Source organism: Myotis nattereri (genome assembly GCF_964212035.1).
Source record: "Myotis nattereri genome assembly, chromosome: 16".
NCBI lineage: Eukaryota > Metazoa > Chordata > Mammalia > Chiroptera > Vespertilionidae > Myotis > Myotis nattereri.
In genome coordinates, this window is record NC_138091.1 from 40,861,659 (window position 1) to 40,884,632 (window position 22,974).

The 22,974-nt window shown below is 56.7% G+C and overlaps 2 protein-coding genes across 3 annotated transcripts in view; both read right to left on the bottom strand.

Annotated features, from left to right (window-relative positions):
* Positions 1-18,182, bottom strand: part of ZNF385C (zinc finger protein 385C) — a gene marked incomplete at its 5' end in the record, with an annotated part of 28,674 nt that extends 10,492 nt beyond the window's left edge. For both annotated transcript variants that reach the window (XM_081110286.1, XM_081110287.1), the window contains one exon: positions 17,933-18,182. In XM_081110286.1, coding sequence (XP_080966412.1) covers positions 17,933-18,182 — 250 coding nt within the window. The remainder of the gene's footprint in view (positions 1-17,932) is intronic.
* Positions 197-4,925, bottom strand: LOC308532738 (uncharacterized protein C17orf113; the record flags this gene model as incomplete). The annotated part of the gene is given in 3 exon segments (XM_081110281.1): positions 197-2,706; positions 4,243-4,808; positions 4,811-4,925. Coding segments are annotated over 3 exon segments (2,154 nt in total). The 3' UTR covers positions 197-1,233.
* Positions 18,183-22,974: the final 4,792 nt, after the last annotated feature.

Genomic DNA, 22,974 nt, shown 5'->3' on the forward strand with positions numbered 1-22,974 from the left:
GGGCAATGACAGCCCATCTCTGTGCCTCTCTTCTCCACAACTGGGGCAGCAGAAGCAGGGAATCCACAGAAGAAGGAGGACCCTCCTGCCCTTACAGAGACCCAGATGAATGCTTCAGGGGAGCCAGGCCAAGGGAGGGGACAGAGGCGTCAGGGCAGGCCCCCGACACACACACAGCACCATGGAGACTGCACATGAGCTGGGTTTCCTCTTTATTGCAAATTAAACCCAAACCCAGGAGGCCTGGGGAAAGGCCATCCCTCTCCCTTCTCGCTTCCCCCACATCATGCCCAGCAAAGGCTGTCAGAGAGGATGGGAAACCCTTGGAATCTGAAGGGATGTGTCCCCCAGGAGGCACAAAGCCCCCCGTTGGCATCCCTGGGTCAGGCCTTGAGGGGTGGAGGAGGGGTGGGGGGTCGGGAACACTGTGGTTTTACAGTCTTTGGTCTTAAAGGTCTGAGGCAAGGAACTTGGGAGAACAACCAGACTTCAAAAAAGAAGAAAAGTAGTAACAAATCCAGTTCATTTGGGACGTTTTTTTAGACCCTATCACTGCAAAACGAAAAGAAGTCCTTTTAGATTTATGTGTTACATTATGAAAAATAGGATAGATTTATTTCCTATTTATAGATTGATCTGTCTGTACACATGGTCATATACATAAAAGCCTCGGGCAGCCTTGGTGGGGCGGGCAGGGAGGGCAGCACCGCCTCCCTTGAACTGTCAGCTGTGCACAGAGTGCTGTGCTGTGTCAGAGACAAGGACCCTGGTCTGCTTTCCGGTCGTATCTGAAGAGAAGAGACGCTGCCAGGAGTGGGGCTGAGAAAGGCAAGGACCACATTCTACTTTCCCTCAATCCCTTAATTCTGGAGCCCCAGCCTTCCTCCCTCCAAACAAGAACCCCCAACATTTTTAAGGCCAAAACGTGGGATGAATCCAAAGGGAAAAGGGTGAACTACTCCTCACCAAACTCTAGAATGCTCAGGAGCAATAGTTCGGGTGCCCCAGACCCTAGCATCTCTCCGCTGCCCAGGCCCCCCTTGACCCAGGCCCCCCTCCACAGCCCACAGCCCACACGGCTGGGTTAGTCCTCCGCGTGGAGCAGAAGCATGGGGAAGGTGAACGGAAGACCACAGTTAGTACGGCAGCTCGGACGCAGCCTGGGCAAGTCCGGCTTGGCCCTTGGAGGACCCAGGGCCTCAGGCTGGCCGGAGAGGGAGAGGGAGGCCACCCTCACCCCAGCAACCCCTCCCCCCACCCACTCTCTAAAAACTCCACGGCCAGCGCAAAGTCAAACTCGTGTAGCGGGGGACCATCCACAGCGATCTTGACCACAGGGTCGCCCCGGCCTTCCCCGGCCCCATTCTGCCCCCACCACCGCAGCTCCCGGCTGCGGCCGACCTTGTCCAGGAGGCTGGCGCCCGCTGGTAACGCCAAGGCCAGGGCGGCGAGGGCAGCGAAGTCGGGGAAGAGCTCGTGCAGCTCCGAGTGCGCGCAGGCCAGCCTGGCGCACAGGGCCCGCGGGCCCAGCCGCCCGAGGCTGCAGACCACGCGCTTGAAGAGCGCAAAGTCGCGGAGCGCGCGCGGCCGCACCACCGCCGGGGCGTAGGCGCGCAGCAGCAGCCGCAGTGCCCCCTCGCCGTGCGCGCCCAGCTCCTCGGGTGTGTCCGGGTAGCCGCGGGGATCGAAGATCGCGGAGAAGGCGGCCACAGCATCCAGCGAGGGCGCGGGGTAGGAGTCCCGCAGCCCTTTCTGCAGGGAGTCCAAGAAGGCCCCCCGCAGCCGCTCCAAGTCCCGGAGCGCGGCCTCGGAGTAGCCGACCAACTCCAGGCCGCGGTAGGTACAGCGCTCACCGCCCAGGTCGGGACTGGAGGACGCCAGCTCCTGCAGGAGGCCCTGGAGGCGCGCGCCCCCGGCGCTTCGCTGCGCGTGGAGGGAGGCCGCCGCTGCCAGCACCAGCGGCTGCAGCAAGGCCAGGTGTGGGTCTTCCGGCTGCAGGACAAGGGCGAGCTTCTGCACGCAGGGCAGAGTGTCCAGCAGCAGGTGGGTGAAGGCCACGAAGGTGAACTGGCGCAGGGCGAGGGCCAGTGCCCTAGCTGTTGGTGAGGCTGGGGCAGAGGCCTCCAGTGTGGGCACCAGGCCAGGCCAGGCCTCAGCCACTGCTTCCACCACAGGCAGCAAAGAGGCCCAGGGCACTGGCCGTGGTCCTGCCAGGTCGATGGCTGCAAGGTCCAGTGCTGCCCGGAGCTCAGGGACCATGCGGGAACTGGGACCACCGTGGAGGCGGAAGAGGGCATCCAGTACACTTTCATATTCACCTAGGTAGGCAGGGGGCTCAGGATCTGGCCGGCCAGGGAGGCAGTGCAGCTCCGTGAGCAGCGGGCAGGTGGCCCGGAGCTGCAGGCCCACACTCCCCAGGCAGTCCCTGGGGAGGCTTGAGCTGAGCCAGGCTAGCTTGGGTGCGGACACACCGAAGGCCTGCAGGATGTCCAGGAGTTGGCCAGCAGTGTCCTCGCCCTCCTGTAGCTCCACACTGCCCAGGAAGGTGGTGGCAGGCTGGCCATCACAGGGTGACACCGACGTGGCAAACAAGGCCAGACTGTGGGACTCAGGCCAGTCTCTGGTCTTGTCCAACACCAGCCCCACATACGGGGATGCCTTCAGGCACTGGCAAGCCTCTGTGTGCAAGACACTGGCAATGGCCACCTGGGACAGCCAGAGAGAGAGAGGGAGGGCGGGCAGAGTTAGGCTTGTCCTGAGAAGGGGAGGCAGACAGTACAGGGTGATCGCAAGAGCGTCAGACAGACTTGGGGACTAATCCTAGCTTTGCCACTTACAGGCTGTGTGATCTTGGGCAAGTCATTTCACCTCTCTGAGCCTCAGTATCTTTAGCTCTAAAATCAGGCTCATCGGTGCCCATAACCTCCTCCAAAGGTTGTTGTGAATTATAAATACAGCTTTTTGTTTTTGTGCTTATAAACGAAAAATGCTTTATGAACTGTAGAAGTTCTACAGAGTTTGGTGGGTGTGTGTATTTCTACAGCATCACCCAGTCTGCCTTATTCCTGGGGATCTCCCTCCTCTCTGCTGTCCAGGGATTAACTGATAGACATGTTCACTCCTAACTCCTGGCCAGTGACATAGGCCCCAGCCATGTGTTCTGTTTGTCTGTTTGCCACATCTCTCTGTAAGATGAGATCAACTCCCCCACCCGCAAGCCAGCCCCTATGCTCATACAGCTAGTAAGTACCTAGGACAGAGCTGCAACTTGCATGCCCCCAGGGGCCAGGAGGGTGATCCTGAGCTCAAGGTGGGCCAGGGATAAAACAGGGAATGGGGAAGTCCGTACTTGCTCCCCAACTCCACCACTTCATGCCCTGAGAGCATGGGGACCTACTTTTTCAGTACAAGTAACAAATCCAGATTTTCACATGTAATCTCTTGTTTTGTTAAACTTGGAAGCTAATTAAAAATTAAAAAAAAAACACACTGTGGCCCTGGCTAGTGTGGCTCAGTTGGTTGAGCGTCATCCCATGCATCAAAGAGTCATTGGTTCGATTCCTGATCAGGGCACATGCCTGGATTGCAGACTTAATCCCCTGTAGGGGGCGTGCAGGAGGCAGCTGATCGATATTTCTCTCTTGCCCTCTCCCTTTCTCTCTATCTAAAATCAATAAAAACAACCCTGCCGGTTGCTCAGTGGTTAGAGCATTGGCCCTTGGATGGAAGGGTCTCTGGTTTGGTTCCCAGTCAAGGGCACATACCTCGGTTGAGTAGAGGTATGAGCAGGAGGCAACCAATCAATGTGTCTCTTTCACTTAGGTTTTTCCCTCTTTCTCTCTCTCCCCCTCACCCCTTCCTTCCACTCTCTCTAAAATCAATGGGAAAAGTAGTTTTGGGATTAAAAAAAATAACATAACAAAAATACTGTAAAAAACAACAAAACACTTCTGTGGGCCAATGAAGCCCTCAGGGCCACCAGTTTGCTATCTCTGGCCTAGGTAGTGAGGGGAGTGCCCCTGAGCCCCTGAGGACAGGGCCTGGTCTGGCTGCTCCACTGCTGTGTTCTCAGCAGCGGGCCCAAGGCCAGACACACAGTCGCTCTCAGTGACGGTTCTGACAGTGAAGGTATGAATGAAGTGCTCTGGCCGAGGCCCAGGGGCCTGGCATGCTGGCACTGTGCCAGATGGCTCAATGTCCTCCCTCCCCAAGCCCTCCCCCATACCTCTGGCTGCCACCCACCTGCATGTCCCTCACCCTCCTGGGACTGTAGTAATCACCACGCTCCGTGCCCAGCAGCGCCTGGCACAAGTTGAACCTTTGTAGCTCGAGTAGGGCAGAGCAGCGGTCGTCGGGCACGTCCTCCTTGGCCATGCAGTACACCGTGGTCAACACAGCCACTTTGGCCGGGTCCACCTCCACCTTGATGCCCCTGGAGGGTGGGGTGGTTGCCAGGCCTGGGGAGGCCCCTCCTCCCTCAGCCTGGCCCTCAAAAGTGGGCTGGCCCCGGTTCATGGCCAGAGCCTGGCGGTGAGCCCCCGAGGTCACATGGCGCAGCAAGGCATGGCGCTGGAAGTTGTCGGTGCCCACGGTGAAGGCGTTTTCAGCTTTGCCGTGCTTGTTCCGTACCAGGGCCTGGCGGCACTCAAGGCAAAACATCAGCTTCCGCTCATAGTCAAAGTCCAGCCAGGTAAACTCCTCTTTCCAATGCTCGTTGAAGTAACGCTTGCACTTCTTATTGGAGTTGGAGGCCTCTCCGGCAGGTTTCTTCCCCGGGGGCACCATTCCTGCTCGAGGGGCAGGGCACCCCAGTTCCCACCCAAATGCTCTAACTCCCAGCCTCCCACACACAGAGTCACGTCCCTTGATAAGGGGAGTTGGTGGGGAGGCAGGAGAAGGGCGCCCGCCTGGCTATTGGGGACCATCCATCTAACTTAGCCGGGAAAGTTTATTCCTGCTCCGCTGGTGGGAGACTGGAGATGAAAGAGATAAGGGAGGTGTGTTAGGGAGTCCACCAAGGATTCACACTGCCCACAGAGCACGCCCCAGCTGAGGGGTGGCCTGAACCCAATGGGGAAGGACTACTGGGAGTGGGCGGGGTCGTGCAAAGGGCCATAGAGTATTATCCAAAGGGAGGTATGGGAGGTATGGGTGCCCCAGCCCCACCTTCCAGGACAAGGCATTGTTTAGTGTTGACAGCTGAAGCATGCCAGGACTCGGAGCTGGAAAGACCAGCACCACCTATACAACCACATTTTACGGGTGGAGGGACTGGGTCCTGGAGACAGAGTGGTTCTCAGGACTCATGAATAATTTGTGGCTGAGCCAGAACAAAAACTTAGGCCTCCTGATTCGGTGCCCAAAGGATGACTGATCCCGCCAGACCACAGTCCTTTATTTCACTAGAAGGAAGTTAGCACAAAGCTGAGCTCCCGGGGCCACTGGATTTTCTCTGGAGTTCCCTTTCCTACACACACACACACACACACACACACACTACACTTCCCCCCCATCAGCCTCTCCTTGGCCTGTGTTGTCATCTCCACCTCCTCTTCCCAACCTCTCTCTGCCCAGAGAGTTCAGAGTTTTCTCTGCTGGCCATTCTGAAATATCCAGCCCCGGTCTGGGCCACTCCTCTGGGCACCACACCTCTCCATCCAACCACCTTCCTGGTTTGTCAAATGGAACTTTCACTCCGTCCTTACAAAATATGCTCCTCTCCCCGTTGTCCTCAGTCCAGGAAATGGCCCATCCTCCCACCCAGGTACTCTGGCCAGAAACATGCCCCCCTAAGCCCCACTCTCTTCCTCATCCGGGACCTGGTCTATCCACAGGGCCTGTTGATTCCATCTCCACAAACTACCTCTAACTCACCCCTTCTCTCCGTGCCTCTACCACCTTCCTCATCTAGGCTACCTTCATCTCTTGCCTGGACTATGCCAGTTGCTTCCTGATGGCCCTTTGGCTTCCTGCTCTTACCCATGTCTGAGCCATCCAAACCCTAGCAGCCGGAGGAGGCTCTTAAAAACACTGCTTTTAGACCCCTCCACTATAGCCTGTTGCTCTGGGTCAGTGCCAGAATCCCTTTCCAGGTCTGCCAAATAAATGCTGGCAGCCGCTTGTCCTTCCCTCCCTTTCCAGCTATACCTGCCTTTTCTTAGTTCCTCCCGAGTGCCAGATTCCATCCTCAGGGCCTGCACACAAGCGGTGCTTTCTTCCAGAATGTCCCACCCTCCACTTCCACTCTGGTCTTAGCTTAACTGTCCCCTCTTCAGAGGAGGCTTCTGAATTGTCGGATCCTAGGAAGTCCCCTCCTTGTCTGTCACTATTCCCTGATTGTTCCCTTTACTGCACTCCCCACAGTTGACAAATATGCGTATTTCTGTGCAGGTCTATTCTTTGGTATATTCTCTCTCTCGGACTGAACCCCAGAGAAGGGAACAGTGCCTGGCAAAATTTGGGGAGTGAATGAATAAGGAAGCATGAGCTCTCAGGCAGCATGAGCAGTGGAGTGGGCCCGTGGGCACCTGCTGGGTGGTAAAAATCTGCCTCTGACAGCCTTTCCTCCCCGAATCCCATGATTCAGTGACCTTGTCCAGCCCATCACCAAAGGGTCTTAGAAAGGGGAGGAGGTGCCAGGCGAAGGTGATACCCTTCTGGAAGTGTGTCCGATCCTTTCCAGGCACCTAGAAACTGGCTCTCCTGCCCCATCCTGCAGAGGGGACAAAATGACTGTCAGACCTAGGAGGTTTCTGATAAAAGAGTAGGTAGGAAGGATGCATGGAAAGATGGAGATTCCGAAACTGCACTGTCTGACGCGACAGCCAACGTGGCTGTAAAAAACGAATCAGAACTAAGTGAACAAAAAATTAAATTCAGTTCCACAGTCGCACTAGCCACAGTTCAAATTCTCAACAGCCACATGTGGCTAGTGGCTATTGCATTAGCCAGCCAGACAGACTGTTTACAACACCCAAGAAAGTTCGATGGGACAGCGCCACCCAAAAAACAAAACAAAACAAATGGACAAAAGCCTTTGCCATTCCCCCGACTTCAGCCCGAGGGAAGCAGGCTGATGGGGTGCGGTCCGAGGCTGCCCCATCTCAGACCCAGGTCCCTGGCACCTCTCCTACCCTGGACAGCAGGATGGGAGCAGGCACAACCTGCGGGCCTGCCACCCCCACTCCACCGGGCACATAAGCCTCAAACAGGGTTTATTCAGCCCCAGGATGGTGGTCCCAAACCTCCTCCTCAGGCTCCTTTTAGGACCCCACTAAGAGTCCAAGGTCCAGGCAGAGGAGAGGTGGGGACCCCTCCCCTGGCAGCCTGAGTGAGGCTAGAGCTCCCTGCATGCCCGGCCTGTCTCCCTGGGGTGGGGACCCTGAGGGCTGGGGAACTTCTGGGGGGCAGGTGGGGGAGGAGCCCTCGGATGGGTCATCCGAGGCACCGATCCCCCCACTGGCCCGGGCCCTTGTTGCCCGCCCCCTGCCGGGCAGCTCGGGAGGAGACGCCCTGCCCGCTGGCCCCCGCCCACACCCCGCCCGCACACACTCACGGAGCCGCGGGAGCCACCATCTTGCGGGTGGACGCTCTGGCCGCGGTCTCCCTGGGCTGCACCAAGCGACAGCAGCCACTAGCGGTAACCACGGCGAAGAGGCGCCAGCAGCCAGCGCAGGGCCGGGGGGCGCAAGCTGCGTGGTAGCGACGCCCCGCCCCCCAACCCCGGGCTCATCTGGCCGCGCCCACCTGCCCCGCGCTCGGTCCCCTGGACGCACGTGTCCCTGGGTCACCCTCATCCATCCCAGCTGCGGCCGCTGCAGCCGGAGCTACTGAGGTTAAACCACAGGAAGGATGCTCGGGGCGGGAGGCCCGGGAGTCGCTCACTCCTCACAGGCACCTGTAGATTCCTGGCGGAGCTCCCAGGTGAGAGCTCACGGATGGAGAGCCAAACCAGGTGGAGCGCCCCGCATGGAGGCTACAGTCTGGCAAGTGCTCGGGGAGTTATGAGCCAGATGCTTCGGGATCAAGGAGGAGCAGGCAGGAAGCCCACGATTTTCCCGAGAGTCAGTCCGGTTGGTTTTCACAGCAGGGTCGGGGAAATGTGGCAGGGAAGGGCATCCCAGGCAGTGGGACTGGCAGAGCGCCGGAAGTGAAAGGTGCAGCGCAGTTCACAAAGGTCGACGTGGAGAGGCAGTATGGGGGGTGGGATGGGTGGGGCTGGGGGGCAGTGCCTGCTGCTGGAAGGTCCTGCAGTGAACCCCGGGGGTTCTGGTCTTCGGGCCAGGTGGGAACCTCAGGCGGCCTTTGAGCCGGAGCTGAATGCCCTCACTAATGAGTTATTTGTAGTGATCTGTGATGGGGGTGACAGACAGGGTGTGTCAGGAGAGGAAGGAGTGATCTCTTCCTGGAACTCTCAGACGCACAGAGGCCCACCCCTGTGCGGGTTCCCTGGAGCGGGGAAGAGAGGCTGTGGGTCCCTGCAGGAGAAATGTGGGCGTGTGGCACCCCAGCCCTCCCAGACTTGGAGTCTGGAGGCCTGCAGTGGGGCTGTGCTGACAGTGAAGTGGTCTTGGGCTGGACACTTAGCCAACGGCCTCAGTTTCCTCATCCATGAAGTGGGAGCTGCAGCCAGGCAAGGAGGAAAGGGCAGGACGGGTCTGAGGACCAGATGAGTTGCTGGGTGTGGAGGTCATTTGAAGAAGGGGTGCCAGGGCACTTGGTGGCTCAGTCTCCCCTCAGTACAACGTCACCCCGAAATGCCTTTCAGCCCCTCACAGTTGGGTCCACTACTCCCCCACACAAGGCCTAGGGCACAGGTAGATTTGAGGTCAGGGCCTCTCTGGGGGCTGTTGGGAACTTCCCCCAGCACCCCTCACACAGCGCTGCCCTGTGCCACCCACGTCTGCCTGTGACATTCACTGTGAACCCTGGCCTCTAGGGCCGCTGCGATGAGGCATGAGTCATGGCACACGCACACACGTTGACTGCTTGGCTTGTGGGTACACTATTGAAGGGAGGCACCCCAGCCCCCACACCTGCCCCAGGATGGCACCGCCCAGCCTGCCAGGTCTAAAATCCTGTACCCACAAAAGGGTCAGGTGTGGAGGGTCTTCTCTGATGGCATTTGGCAGCAGAACAGCTGCTTGGCTACGTGTCTCAGAGCATCCCGTCATATCTGCGACCCACTCACTGGCTGGCTCCTCAAGAGGGTAGGTTTTCCCTCTGGTCAAACATGAACAAATCAGACTGTGTGGTAGAGAACAGCTCACCCCCAGGGTCCAACTGAGGCTGGGGCGGGAAAGAAGAGCGGAGGGCTCATGAAATAACGTCACCCTGGCTGCCACCCAAGGGAGAGGCTCCGGGGAACCACATTCTGCTGTTTTGCCATCACCGGGAAAGACACACAAGAGCACGGGGACATACAGCATGAGGTCCACAGGCCCACACGCAGATGGCTACAGGCACACGCATCTCCCCAGGATGACACTGTCTGCGCACACGGATGCATTCACATACGGAGGTGGTACCCACGCAGAGACAGATGCCCATGCTGGCCAGAGGCCACGCGTAAGTGTGCACGTACACACAGACAGGCAAGATCAACAAAGATGCGCTCAGATCACATATACCCAGAGGAACAGACACGCGAAGGACAGACCCTAGAAAGGCACATACAGACGATTCAAAACAACAGGCACGCAGCACCCACACAGGCACAGAGACGCATATGCACAAAGGCCCAGATACAGACACGTTCACCCAGAGGTAGGTGTGTGCACACACCCCGCTTACAAAATGAGATGCATCTGACATACACCCGAGCTCCTGTAGCCAAACCCAGGGTCTCTTTCTCCCACAGGTCATGGGGCAGATGGTAGGGCTCACCCCACCCCAGGCATGCACACACACACCTCAAATAGTCAAGCTGCTGTTTCTATCACAGATAAAACCAAAACTCTGAGAAAAAAAGAGGGAGTCCAGGAGGGAGAGAGAGTCCAGGCAGGGAATGGAAGGTTGAACCAAGACCCCCTGCTTGCCTACTCCCACCAAGTCCTCCCCACATTCTCCAGGGCCCCCAATCCACTTCGGGGTGAGCCAGCATTCAGGAGGTTGTGATGTTCCAGACTCCCTCCTTCCCGTGCTGGAGGAAGACCCCAAGCCCAGTCACAAGAGGGACTCTGTCCCAGCCTCCAGCCCATGGAAGGGGTTCCCCAAAGCCCCCCTTAAAAGGTGATGGCTGTCTCCCCCAAAGAGTGCCAGACAACCCCAGTGTGGAGAGGTGAGCCAGAAGACCAGGGAGAAAGGGGGCCATTGGTGTTGACCCCAGCGCAGTGCCTGGACCTCAGATAGGAGCACCCTAGATTTCTGCCCGCCTCCCTCTGTGTCCCTCTGTCTGTCTTTCTCTGCTGCAGTAATAACCCCCTCCCCTAACACTGCTTGGAGGCTCCAGGCAGTTGAAGGTGTGATTTGATACAAGGAAGGTTTGATGCAGGCTCCTGGGCGCATGTCTGCCCCAACTGTGGCAACTTCACTCCTGCAGGGTGGCCTGTGGCTCCCCAAAGCTTCCTGTCACTCCTGCCCCCACCTTTGTTCCCAGCCAGAGTGGGGGCTCCCTTGCCCAGCCCTGGACCTAGGAAAATGTACCAAGAGTCAACTGGCTATGGGAGACTTAACAGACAACTTTTGGAAGCCAACAAACACAGGAAAAGGATAGGGCTGGGGGAGGGAAGGGGCCTGTCCTGGTCTCCAGGCCCCCTCTGCACCCGGCTCCTGTGCCCTCCGTACTCACCCAAGAGCATTCTCTGCTTCGGAGGCACCGCTGAGCGCTGAGCGCAGAGTGAGGAGCAAATGAAACCCAGCCAGAGAGTGACAGAGGGAAGGGGGTGGGGGATGCGAGGGACAGGAGGGGAGGGCACGAGGGAGGGACTGCTGCTCCTGCCTGGAGAGCCGTGGTTACCAGGCCCTGCTCCCCCTTGCCAGGATCAAGCTGCCTAGTCCCTGGTTTCCTCCATCCCAACCAGGGGTGGAAAGAACCTGGCACTTCCTTCCCTTAGGGTAGGGGAGGGGCCAAATGCGGAGACCCTGGACAGGGGAGAGTGGCAGGGAGCATCCACTCCCGCATCCGGATAGCACGGGCCTAGAGCCTCTGCAGCAAATCGCTGACCCTGCCCGCGGACACCTCCAGGCAAGGAGGTGCTGTGGCCCCTCTCGGCCTCCCACAAAGCTCTTGCTGCTAAACTTGCCTCAGGGCTTGCTGCTTCAGGAGCCCACTTCTCCTGCCCAGTGAGCCCACCATCCCCTTAAATTTGCTCCTTTGCTGAAGGGGAAACTGAGGCTAAGAGAGGTACTGCCACTTCGTCCCCGTGTTGGCTGTGGCGGGGGTGGGGGGTGGGGGGTGGGGGTGGGGGTGGGGGAAGGGAGCTCGCCCCTCTCAGTCCAGGACCTGCTCCCGGGCAATGCCAGGAGGGGGTGGTGGTCATCGGGTCAGCTAGAACTTCTGACACCTCTCCCCGGCCCTCACTCTTCCCTCTCCACGCCACCCCCAGTCTTTTCTCTCCTCCACGTGCCCCTTTCTTCCCTCCTCTTCAGGAAAACAGACTGTGTCTCTATTCACCTGAGCACCTGGAGGCTGGCTGGGAGGGGGGTGGGTGGGTGTGGGAGGGGAGACAGCCAACCCACAGCTGGATCCCGTCTTGCATTCCAAGCCTGGGTCCCAGGGCTAGCCCCCCACCCCCTCAGCATCCTGTCTCCACCAGACAATAACCTGTAATCTCTGGAGCAGCCAGTGCCTGAGCTGCAAGGAAGGTCTGGGGAGGGGTTGGCAGCAGCAGCTCCTGAAAACAGGTTTGTTAGGAAGAGGCTCTGGGGGAAGGACCTGCTGGTGTGGGGAGAAAAAAAGGAAACTCAAGCCCAGAGCTAATTAACCCACCTAGAGACACAGACGGGACCTTTGTCTCCTGCCGGGGCAGGGATCTGTGCTAAGCCCCGGATTCTCCACCCAGATGGCTTTGCCTTTCCTGGAGGTCCCTGGGGGAGGTGCTGATGGTCAGGTTCACACTTGGCAGAGGGGGATGTGATGGCCATCCAGGGAGAGCGGGGCGCTTCCATCACCTGCCCCGTAAGAACAGCAGCAGGAGGCGATGGTTAGACTGCAAGAACTCAGTGGCCTTGGGGGAGCACAGTGGCTCTAAAGGCCTCAGGATGGGTGGCAGGGAGGGACTGAAGAGGTGGAGGGACAGGCTGGAGGACTTCCGGGGCCTCCTGATGGGACTGAAATTAATCTATCTTCAGGGAGTGGGGGGTGAGGCGCTCATCAAGCCAGTGACTCAGGCATGACCCAGCTCAAGGTCTTTGATCTCTGGGGCTCAGAATGCAGCCAGAGGCTTCTGCAGTCTAAGGCTCAGAAAGGAGACGGAAGGACTGATGAGAACAGGAGCTTGGGGCGGTCTGAGCGCAGGGCAAGGGACAGCCTCCACCGGCCCCTCTGACCCCTTCCGCCCCCAAAGGCAAGGGATGTCTGGTGCAGCCAACTTTGCCCTGAAATCCACTATAGTTTTGACTCCATCTCTGCTTTCCTGCCCCCTTCGTGTCTACCCTGCGCTCCCACCTGGCCATTTCGGTAAGCTAGAGCTTAAATCATTTCCCAAACCCCCTTCTCTCCCCTCCGGTGTCATGTTGCAACGGGTGATGGGGGACAAGGGTGAGGGCCCTGAATTGGATGGCTGGGTCAGTCCTGCCAAGAGATGGGTGGGGGGACCAATTGGCTTTGGAAGGGTCCCCTCTCTCTCCCTAGCCAGCCTAGACAGAGTGGGAAATGGCTGGCATCTCCCCACTTTTCAGGTGAGGACACCAAGGTACTTAGCAAGAGGAGAGGCCAGGGGGCCTGAGCAGTGAGGAATGTCTCCTGGGAGCTGACCTGCCTTCTCTGGGCCATCGCTCCTCCCCTTTCCTGAAACATTAAGGCTCAGCCCCTGCAGCAAGTGCAGTGGGTGTGTGAGATTGGGTTCAGAGTCGGAAACCCTGGGATGGGGACCCAGCTGTGTGACCCAGGGGTGTGCTGCTGAAACTCTCTGAGCTCCAGGATCCCAATTTCTGACGTGAGGACTGAGTGTCATCATCTTTCCCCGGGGCCTGGGCAAGGGGGGCATGCCATGTTGGGTGTGGAAGTGCTTGGTAAACCGTTCAGCTCCAAAGCAGAGGCTGCACTTGGCGCAGGAGGTAGGTCACAGCTGCTTGCCCAGGTGTCTCCCATGCCCTGTGGGGCCCAACATCCGTACGAGAGGTTGGAACTAGGAGGGTTGAGCCAGCAAACCTTTTCCCTGCAGATGTTCAAGAACCATCTGAGTGTGTGTGTGTGTGTGTGTGTGTGTGAGAGAGAGAGAGAGAGAGAGAGAGAGAGAGAGAGAGAGAATAGGGTCATTGAGTTCAGCCTTATTGGGGCAGGGGTCCTCCTGCCCACACCTGCCGTGTTGAAAGATGGCTACAGACTCATTCCTGAAGAATCAATGGTCCTGCTGTGTGGGAGACAGAGAGGGCGGAGGGTGGGCTGGGAAAGTTGGGGAAGTTCCTGGAGGAGGCGGATGGAGAAATGTGGGTACTTGCTGTTTCCTCATCCCGTGCCCTCTCCCAGGTGTGGCAGGCTCACTCTGAGCTGGGAGCTGGGTGTGGATGAGTGAGGAGGCCTCTGACCCAGGCATTGAGGAAGCTCAAAGAGGGAAGAGGTCTCCCCGCCCCCCACCCCAATATCTCCCTCCCACAGACAGCCTCAAGGACATGAGCAGGAGAGGGTCCCCGCCTCACTGCCTGTGACGGCCTGTCACTCTGCAAGCCGCCAGCCCCACAGACCCCTAATCAGAGTGACGGCTCCAGGGAGCATGCCTGGAGGTCCCACTCCCACACCTTTCTCACCCTCCCAGGGAACAAGGACTGCCTAGGAACAGAGCAGTGCATTAAGGCCCCTCAAGCCTCCGTGAAAGTAGGTGTGGCTCTCTCCACTTCCCAGGCTGCCCCATTGGCCACACCCTACGGGCTCTGGGCTCTGGCCCAGTCCTGAGGTCCCTATGCACTTCCCCTCACCCCCAACCTCAGGGGCAGTAGCTAGCACCCCCCCACACACGCCACCCCCACTCTCAGAGAGTCAAGGAGACAGGAGAAATCCATGGGATGGGGGTGGGAGTGGATGCTGGGGGGTCATGACCCAGAGCAGGCTCTGAGATAACCAGGCCAATGGAGCCCCAGACTTCCAGGGCTCCCAGAAATCGGAGGACCCTTCATGCCTGCCCTATGTCACTCCCCCGTGCTCCCACAATGCCGCTCTCTCTCTCAGTGTGAAGGCTCCAGCCTGTGAATGCCCAGAGCACAGGCACTGAGCACTACTCAGCGGGCAATGCTGGGGGCCAGCACAGGGCCACACGGCGCTGGAGGGCTAGGCGATGATGGGGGGATGGCTGGGGGGACAGTGGCTTACCAGGTCCCATGTAATAATCTGGAGAAGAATACGAGGCATCATGTCTCCTGGTCCCTCCCCCCCCCCGCCCCCCAACACACAAACCTACCCAGAACTCAAGCAATAAGGACAATGGGAAAAGGGAAGCCAAGTGAAGGGGGTCCCTGCCCTTCTGAGCAGCCTGACTCTGGCCATGGGTATCTGGTGCTGTGGTCTTTTTTCTTTTTAAATGTATTTTTATTGATTTCAGAGAGAGAGAGAAACATCAGTGAGGAGAATCATTGATCGGCTGCCTCCTGCACGCCCTGCACTGGGGATCGAGCCCGCAACCCGGGCATGTGCCCTGACCAGGAATCCAACCGTGACCTCCTGGTTCATAGGTTGACGCTCAACTCCTGAGCCACACTGGCTGGCACTGTGGTCTTTTATCCTCACACCCCACCTGCGGGCAGGGAAAAGGGAGGGCTTATAGCAGGGGTGGGCAAACTTTTTGACTCAAGGGCCACAATGGGTTCTTAAACTGGACCGGAGGGCCAGAACAAAAGCATGGATGGACTGTTTGTGTGAACTAATATAAATTCAAAGTAAATATCATTACATAAAAGGGTACAGTCTTTTTTTTTTTTTAGTTTTATTCATTTCAAACGGGCCGTATCCGGCCCTCGGGCCGTAGTTTGCCCATGGCTGGCTTATAGCTTAGGCTCCACTGCCCAGAAGAAGGGCCTGAACAGGCTGTGTTAGAGGGGAGCAGGGCAGGACAATGTTCTTTTTCTTTTAAATTTTAACATTGTCTTAATCAAGCAATGTAGCGGTTTACAACAGGGAATTTTAAGACAGTTGAATAGAGCAAAGTGAAGGATTACTCTGTTAGGATAGCCTCTGTGAATAAAATTCTTGTGTAGATTTAGGATAGTGTTCTTGAGCCCTCCCCATCCAACACTGTCCCCCAGACCTGCTTCCCTCTCAGCACCCCCCTTTCTGATAATGGGACTATCTATCACAGCATCACCTAAGCTGGAGTCGTCCTTGGACCTCCCTCCCCCGTGACCCCCACATCTCATCAGTCACCAAGTCCTAATGGTTCTGCTACAGGAAAGGCCCCAGAATCTGTTTCCTCCATCCCACTCCCTTCTTTCTCCGGCACCCCAAGTCTTCCCCTTCCCCTTCTCCAGAGATCTCTAAAAATACTAATCACTCCTGCTCAACACCTTTGGCGACACCCATCACCTTTAGTTCAAAGGCCAAATGTCCAGCCTGCCTGGGAGGACCTCAAAGGCAGCTTCTGCTCACCTGCAGCCATGCCCGCCATGTCCATGCCCGCCGCGTGCCCAGCATGGCCTCTGCTCCTGGAAGGCCAGGGCCTCAGGCCTCGGGGCATTTGCTCTGTCTGTCTCCCTGCTTTGGGTTCCCTTTCTGTCCCCAAGATCCAACATCAAGGTCACTCCCCTGAAGCTTCCCCGGACGCTGGTACCCACCCCTCGGGAGCCTGTTGTCATCTTGGACAAACTCATCTGCACCTGCGGTTGTCTAGACAGCACTGTCCTAACAGGAGGGTATGCTGCCTTTTAAAAATGTGGATCCCATGCCGAGGCCGGTTTGGCTCAGTGGATGGAGCGTCGGCCTGCGGACTGGGGGGGCCTGGGTTCGATTCCGGTCGGGGGCGTGTGCCTGGGTTGCGGGCATTTCCCCGGTGGGGGATGTGCAGGAGGCGGCTGATCGATGTTTCTCTCTCATCGATGTTTCTAACTCTCTATCTCTCTCCCTTCCTCTCTGTAAAAAATCAATAAAAAAAAATGTGGATCCCTAAATAAATACTGTATGTTCTCACTTATTTGCAGAACCTAAAAAAGTCAAACTCATAGAAGCAGAGTAGAAAGGCAGGTGCCAGGGGCTGGGGAGTTGGAGACGTTGGTCAGAGGGTACAAACTTCCAGCTATAAGATAAATAAGGTATGCGGTCTGCGATGTAAGGCCCAGCATGGCGACTGCATTAACCATACTGCATTATGTGACTGAAAGGCGCGAAGAGAGTAGATCTTAACTGTTATCAGCACACACGTGCAAAATCATAGTTACCTGAGGGGACGGAGGTGTTCACTAACTTACTGTGGTAAATATCTTATAATATATATGTGTATCTAATCACCACATTGTACACCTTAAACTTACACATTATATGTCAATAATATCTCAATAAAGCTGGGGTGGGGGGGTGGGGAATACGAATCCTCCAAGCAATGGCGTGGACCTAGGGGGTTGTCTGTAAGTACTTGATGAATTAATGAGTGCCTTTTGGACTCACACACACACACACACACACACACACACTAGAAACATCATACAATCAGATACACTCTTACTCAGATTCACACCCTTGGTGTCCCCAAGCGCTCAGGTGGAGGAGCTGGCACCAGCCATCAGAGCATTCCCTGCTTTGCTAATGCAGTGACCTCTGCCTCCAATGTCCCTTCTCCCCTTCTCCCTGTTCCAAGCTCAGCACGCTCCCCTTCCTTCAGGAGGCCTTTCCTGGTGCCCCCGGGGATACCTGACCTTTCCCGTCATATCCCTGGGGCTACGTCCCACGAAGCACCCACAATATTTATCTGCTCGTTGGGTGTCTGTCTCAGCCCAAAGACAGATTCAGTCTTGGCCGGAAGGGGGAGGGGTTTGAGGAGAGAGACTGGAACGGATTGGTCTCCAGGCCCCAGGCGCTCATACAGAGAACACAGTGGGTGCCCAAGTATTCACCCAAAGAGCAGGCAGCCTCCTGAGAGTTCAGAGGGTAGCCCTCTGGCAAAGCTCCCGACCTGGGCTGCAAGCGAAGTTCCCAGCGGCCGCCCCCAGGAAGCAGGCAGAGGTTCCCACCCTTCCCACCTCCCCACACTGGGCCTGCTTCTCCTTGTTTCCCCCATGGCCACGCTGTGCCTGTCAGCCGGAATCACCCTCACAAATTCATTCACCCGTTTTCCCCAGAAATCAGCCAGCTGCCCCTTCATGCTTGCAGCCAAACCTCTGCAAAGTCATCCCAGCCGGGGAGAAGCAGAAATCCTGGCCAGGAGTCCAGTGGCCAAAGGAAGAGGGGCTTCCCTAGTCCATCCCTCAGCTGGAGTGTCATGCACCTTGCTAACCCTGCCCTTCAGAGACCAGAGAAGCATCCTGGATACCCTGCAGGTGAGGCCTTTGTCCAAAAGTCTGTCCCTGCCAGGGGACTCCAGCCTGGGGTCCTGATCCCAAAAGACCCCACAGGGAGGCCCCCCCCAGACCAGTAAAAACTCAGAGGAGGCTTCAGCCTAAAGACCCTCAGATCCAAGAGGGTTGTCCAGATGCAAAAAAACAAAACAAAAATTGACAGCATCTGGGGGACTTCAGATGCTAAAACTCATTGAAGGCACCCCAGACCCAAAGACCCCACAGAGAGAAGCCACAGACCCAGCCCTCAGAGGGGCCCAGAGCCCAATCTGTAGGCACAGTGCCCCCCTGCACTGACCTGGCCCTGCGGGGGCCTTTCCCAGGCTGAGCTGCCGCAGCCGCCTCTGGTGGGCCCGCCCCTCACAGTGCACCTGGGCCTGTGCCGCCGAGTTCAGCTGGATGTTGCAGACGTCACAGAGCGTGTACGACGGCCGTTTCTTCTCACGCTTGGGCTTAGGCAGTTCTGGGGGCTGAGGGGGGCACTCCGCAGCTCCAGATATGGGGGGCTCCTTCTCAGCAGGGGGAGAGGGGCTCAGTGGCCGCTTCATTCCTGAACAGATAGAGAGGGAGACAAATGCTGTAAAACAAAGGCTGAGTGTTGTGAGTACATAGCAGGAGCAAGATGGGTTCCAGATCCAGAGATAGCTGCGCCTTTCATCCCAGCTGAAAGTCCCCAGCGTTTGGAGAGCCCCAACCTGAGCATGGCAAAGGGAGCACAATGGGGCCTATTTCAAACAAAGCAGCATTCATTAAAGGCAGGCATATCTGGAAGAGAGTCAGAAAGGTGTACACACGGGGCAGCCTGCGCCGGGGGGCGCGGCCACAGAGCAAGGCTGAGAGGGAAGCTGGGGTCTTGGAGAGCAGGTGGGCACGCAGGGCCCGGCGGCGGTGAGCTTGGTGGAGTCCGGTTTGGGGAAGCCAGCACTCCGCTCTCAGCGCCGGGGCAGGCGCTGACAATCCTGTGACAGGCAGGCATGTGGCGCTTGCTGGAGTCGCAGCAGTCGCTGGCCAGGGTGGTGATTGCAGAAACCCAACCTCCCTGTGTCCAGGGCCCAACCCGCTGACATTCACAAACGGTGGCAGTGTGTGAAGCCATCGGCACCCCGACCCACGTGGCTCCAGATGGCCCCTGCTGTCTTGGCCATCCAGCCTGTGGCAACAGTTGGTATTGGTAGTAGAGACCTCAGCCCTACACAGACACAACATACACACACACACACACACACACACACACACACGCCCACCCTGGTTCCCACAGAACTGGCACATCATCCCTTCAGGCCCCTCACCTTCCAGACAGTCTTTCCTTTCCAACTCACGTCTCTGAAGCTTTCCCACCTGCCTCCTCTGCCTCTAAGGGCCCTCTTCTGTGGCTGCTCAAGGACCTTTCTTGGGCTGAACTGTGTCAACGTTCACTTCCCTCCTGAATCTGTGTGCATGCTTCCTGCCTCTGCTTTAGACTGGGGACTTCCTGAGGGCAGGGCCTATGTCCCCCTCACCAGGACAGAGAATTCCTGAGGTCAGGGACCGTGTCCCTCTCTCTGATTGGGGGATCCCCAAGGCTCGGAGGATGTGGCATAACGGAGCCTCTCTTATGGGCTGAGGTGTGTCCACCAAAAATTCATGTTGGAGTCCTAACTCCTGGTACCTCAGAATGTGATTGTGTTTAGAGAGAGGGTCTTTAAAAAGGTAATTAAGTTAAGATGAGGCCACTAGGGTGGGCCCTGATTCAATATGACGTGTCCTTATCAGAAGAGGAAATTTAGACACAGTTACAGAGGGAAGACCGGATGAAGACACAGGGAGAAGGTAGCCATCTACAAGCCAAGGAGAGAGGCCTCAGAGGAAACCAAGCCTGCTGACACCTGGATCTCACATTTCTAGCCTCCAGAGTTGCGAGAAAATACATGTCTGGTGTTTAAGCCACCCGGTCAGTGGTAACTTATTATAGCAGCCCAAGCAGACGAATACGTCCCCTAAAGAGCATTTCCTTTTCCTCAGGCTCATGCTCGTTTTGAAAATTAGACCAAGTGAAGTCAACTGATGCCCTAATATTCTCATAAGGCCACACATCCAATGGGGGAGCCCACAACTGAACAAAGAAAATGAATTTCTCAAGTCCGCAGCCAAGAACTGGGAGTCCCTGGACCCACCCCCTGCTCTCAGAAACTTGCTCATCAATTTTGTGGGCAGTGCTCCCACATAACATACCTGTCATTACATGGGTGGGGACCATGTGTGAATGGAACAGAGGGGCACAGCGATTAAGAGTATGAGTTCTAGCTCTGGCCGGTGAGCAGTGGTTAGAGCGTCAGCCCACGCACCCAAGGGTCGCATGTATCTGGGTGGCAGTTTCAATCTCCAGCCCCGGTCAGGGTGTGTGGGGGAGGCAACCAATTGATGTGTTTCTCCTCTCTCTCTCTCTCTCTCTATATATATATATACATATATATGCACACAGAATATATATATATTCTCCACTCTATTCCCTTTTACTCTCTCTAAAAATCAATGGAAAAATATCCTTTGGTGAGGATTAACAACAACAACAAAAAATAGTATGAGCTCTATATTGTGGAAGGCAGCTATGCTCACCACTATACCACCAACGCCTTCAATGAGCTCTATATTGACTCGCACCTGGGTTCAAACCTCAGCTCTGTCACTTACAGGCTGTATGACCTGAGCCTCACTCCCCACATCTGTATATCTGTAAAATGGGATGATGACTAACAGTTCTTAAGCCACAAGCATAATGCGAGGATTAGCTGAACTGAACTACATAAAACATTCCTCCGTGTCCTATAAAAGTCAGCTATTATTAATCCACAGCGTGGCTGTGCTTTCCAGCTTGTCAGTGGAGTCACTGGTCTGTCACCGTGTGTGTCTGTCACGGCCTACCTGGGTCACTACGAATGTCTCTGTTACCCCCGTCACCCCATGGTTTGTTCAGGTGGATCTGAGTTGCTCAATCTGTGTGTCTGTCACTGTGTAGCTGTGTCACAATGTGAGTGTCGCTGTGCCCATTTCATGGAATGAGACTGTCGCTGAACATCTGAGACGCGCCACGTGTTATGGGTTAAATGGTGCCCCCTCAAATTCATATGTCGAAATCCCAGCACTTCAGGATATGAAATACAACCTTGTCTGGAAATGGGGTCATTGCAGATATTATTAGGTTAAGATGAGGCAATACTGGAGCAGGGTGGCCCCCTAATCCAATATGACTAGTGTTCTTATAACGGGGGGATTTGGACACAATCATTCACACAGAGAGAATGCCACGTGAAGATGAAGACAGAGATCAGAGTGATGCTTCTACAGACCAAGGAATGCCGCACTTTGCCAGCAAACCACAGAAGCTAGGGGAGAGGCATGGAACAGACTTCCTCCCTGCCCTCAGAAGGCATTAACCTCCATGACGCTTTGATCTTGACCTTCTCCACGCCAGGACTATGAGACAACAAACGTCTGTTGTTTAGACCTCCCAGGTTGTAGCACTTTGTTACAGCAGCCCTAGAAAACACGTGGATTTGACTTTGGTGTGATCATAGGTGATTTGAGGGCCCTCTCCCCTCTGCGTGGTGGTGTGGCTGGAACGCAGCACCAGAGAGAGCCTCCAGGTGGCGCAGTGAGCATCAGGCGGAAAGATAAGGAGTGGGACTCGAGTACCCCTCCAGGCAGGGAGGATCCCACTCCTGGGGCAACTAGGTTGCCCCTCCGAGGCAGGCCCAGCACCTGAGCAGTATGTCTGGAGTCCAGGGCACAGCTCTGCCACACTGGAAAGTTACTCCCATCACCTTGTGAGAACGCCACCCCCATCTCCAAGGCTGTGCTGAACCTCTGCCAACATTCTGTGCGCTCTCACCTCTAGCTGGAGGTCACCATAGCTATCTCCTTCCTTTACAAGTGTTCCCCCACCCTCCCAGCAGGAAGAAAGGGCAGGAAGAAACTACCAGGTGCAAATGTTGGAGGCGGGGGGGGGGGGGGGGGGGGGATTGTCCAACTGGCCAAGGGTAAGAGGTGTCAGGGTAATGAGATTTTTCCGGCCATGCCAAGGAAGCTGCCTGCCCCCTGCCAGAAAGGGGACAGGGAGGGTTTGAAATCTCGATGCAATTTATGACAGGCAGGCGGAGGACATGGCTCAAGAGAGCAGACAAGTATCTGCCAAGAGGCTGATTAAAGCTCCGTGATATACGGCCTCTGGGCTCACAGGGCCCTCCTGGATGCCGGGGCTAAAGGTATCCCCCACGGCCAGGCTGCTGGGCCTGCCACAGCCTGCCCTGCCTTCCCAGGCCTTCCCAGCTGTCCCCGCAGGAGTTACACTGCTCCAGCCGAGCTAGGGCTCCCACCCGGAAAACGTGGAGGGGTGGGCAATTTTTAGGGCACACAAACATCTATCGAACCCCTGTCACCAGCACCAGCAGGTCAGCACTCCCTGCCCTGGCCCCTGTTCAGAACCAGCATGACTCACCCTAGCGGGACCCACACTTGGACAGGCCCTGGCCCACATGCTGTCTTTAACAGAAGAGGAAATGGAGTCCCAGAGCAGGAGAGTGGGCTGTCTTTAAAGTACATGGCAGGGCAAGAGCTGAGAATCTTCTAGAGACTTCCCCACCCCCTCTCTCCCACCAAGCTGCCAGGCCACCTCTTCTTCATGGTGACAGCCACTTTACTGAGAGCTTCCTGCGTGCCAGGTGCTTTACACACAGGATCTCTCTCAAACTTCACAACAACCCCATGAGGTGGGCACTATTATTAACCTATTACCCCACGTCATAGATTAGAGAACAGGCTCTGAGAGGTTTTATGGCCGGACCTGAACTTGAACTTGTCTGACTCAGGGCTCCCGCGGAGGCTTGTGGCTGCCCAGCTCCTAGCAGGCCGGGGTGCCAGGCAGGGAGATGCCACATCCTGGTCCGGAGGAGTTGGAGCCAGAGCCAGAGAGGCTGGGAGGAAGGGGTGGGAAGAAAGGGGGAGAACTGAACTTAACTCAAGAAAAGAACAGGTGAAAGCGGAGCAAAAGAGCATGGGTGTGTCCAGGTGTCTGTTTCGCTGTGATCGCCACAGGAGTGGGGGTGGGTAAATCCCTGTGTTCTCACCTTCCCTGAGAGATGGGCGGGGGCTGAAGCAGGGAGGGAGTCATGCACTTGAAGAGCTGATGGAGGCCAGGGTTGCTGTCTGCCTGCCTGTCTGTGTGTCCATCTGTATGGAGCTGCAGGGATTAGGGGTGGCGGGAGCACTACCAAGAGCCCCATCTTGCAAAGTGACCATGGACTTCCGGCTGGTTTCAGCGGGGCCCTCGGGCCCTGCAGTAAGGTGGAATTCTCTGTCTGCCTA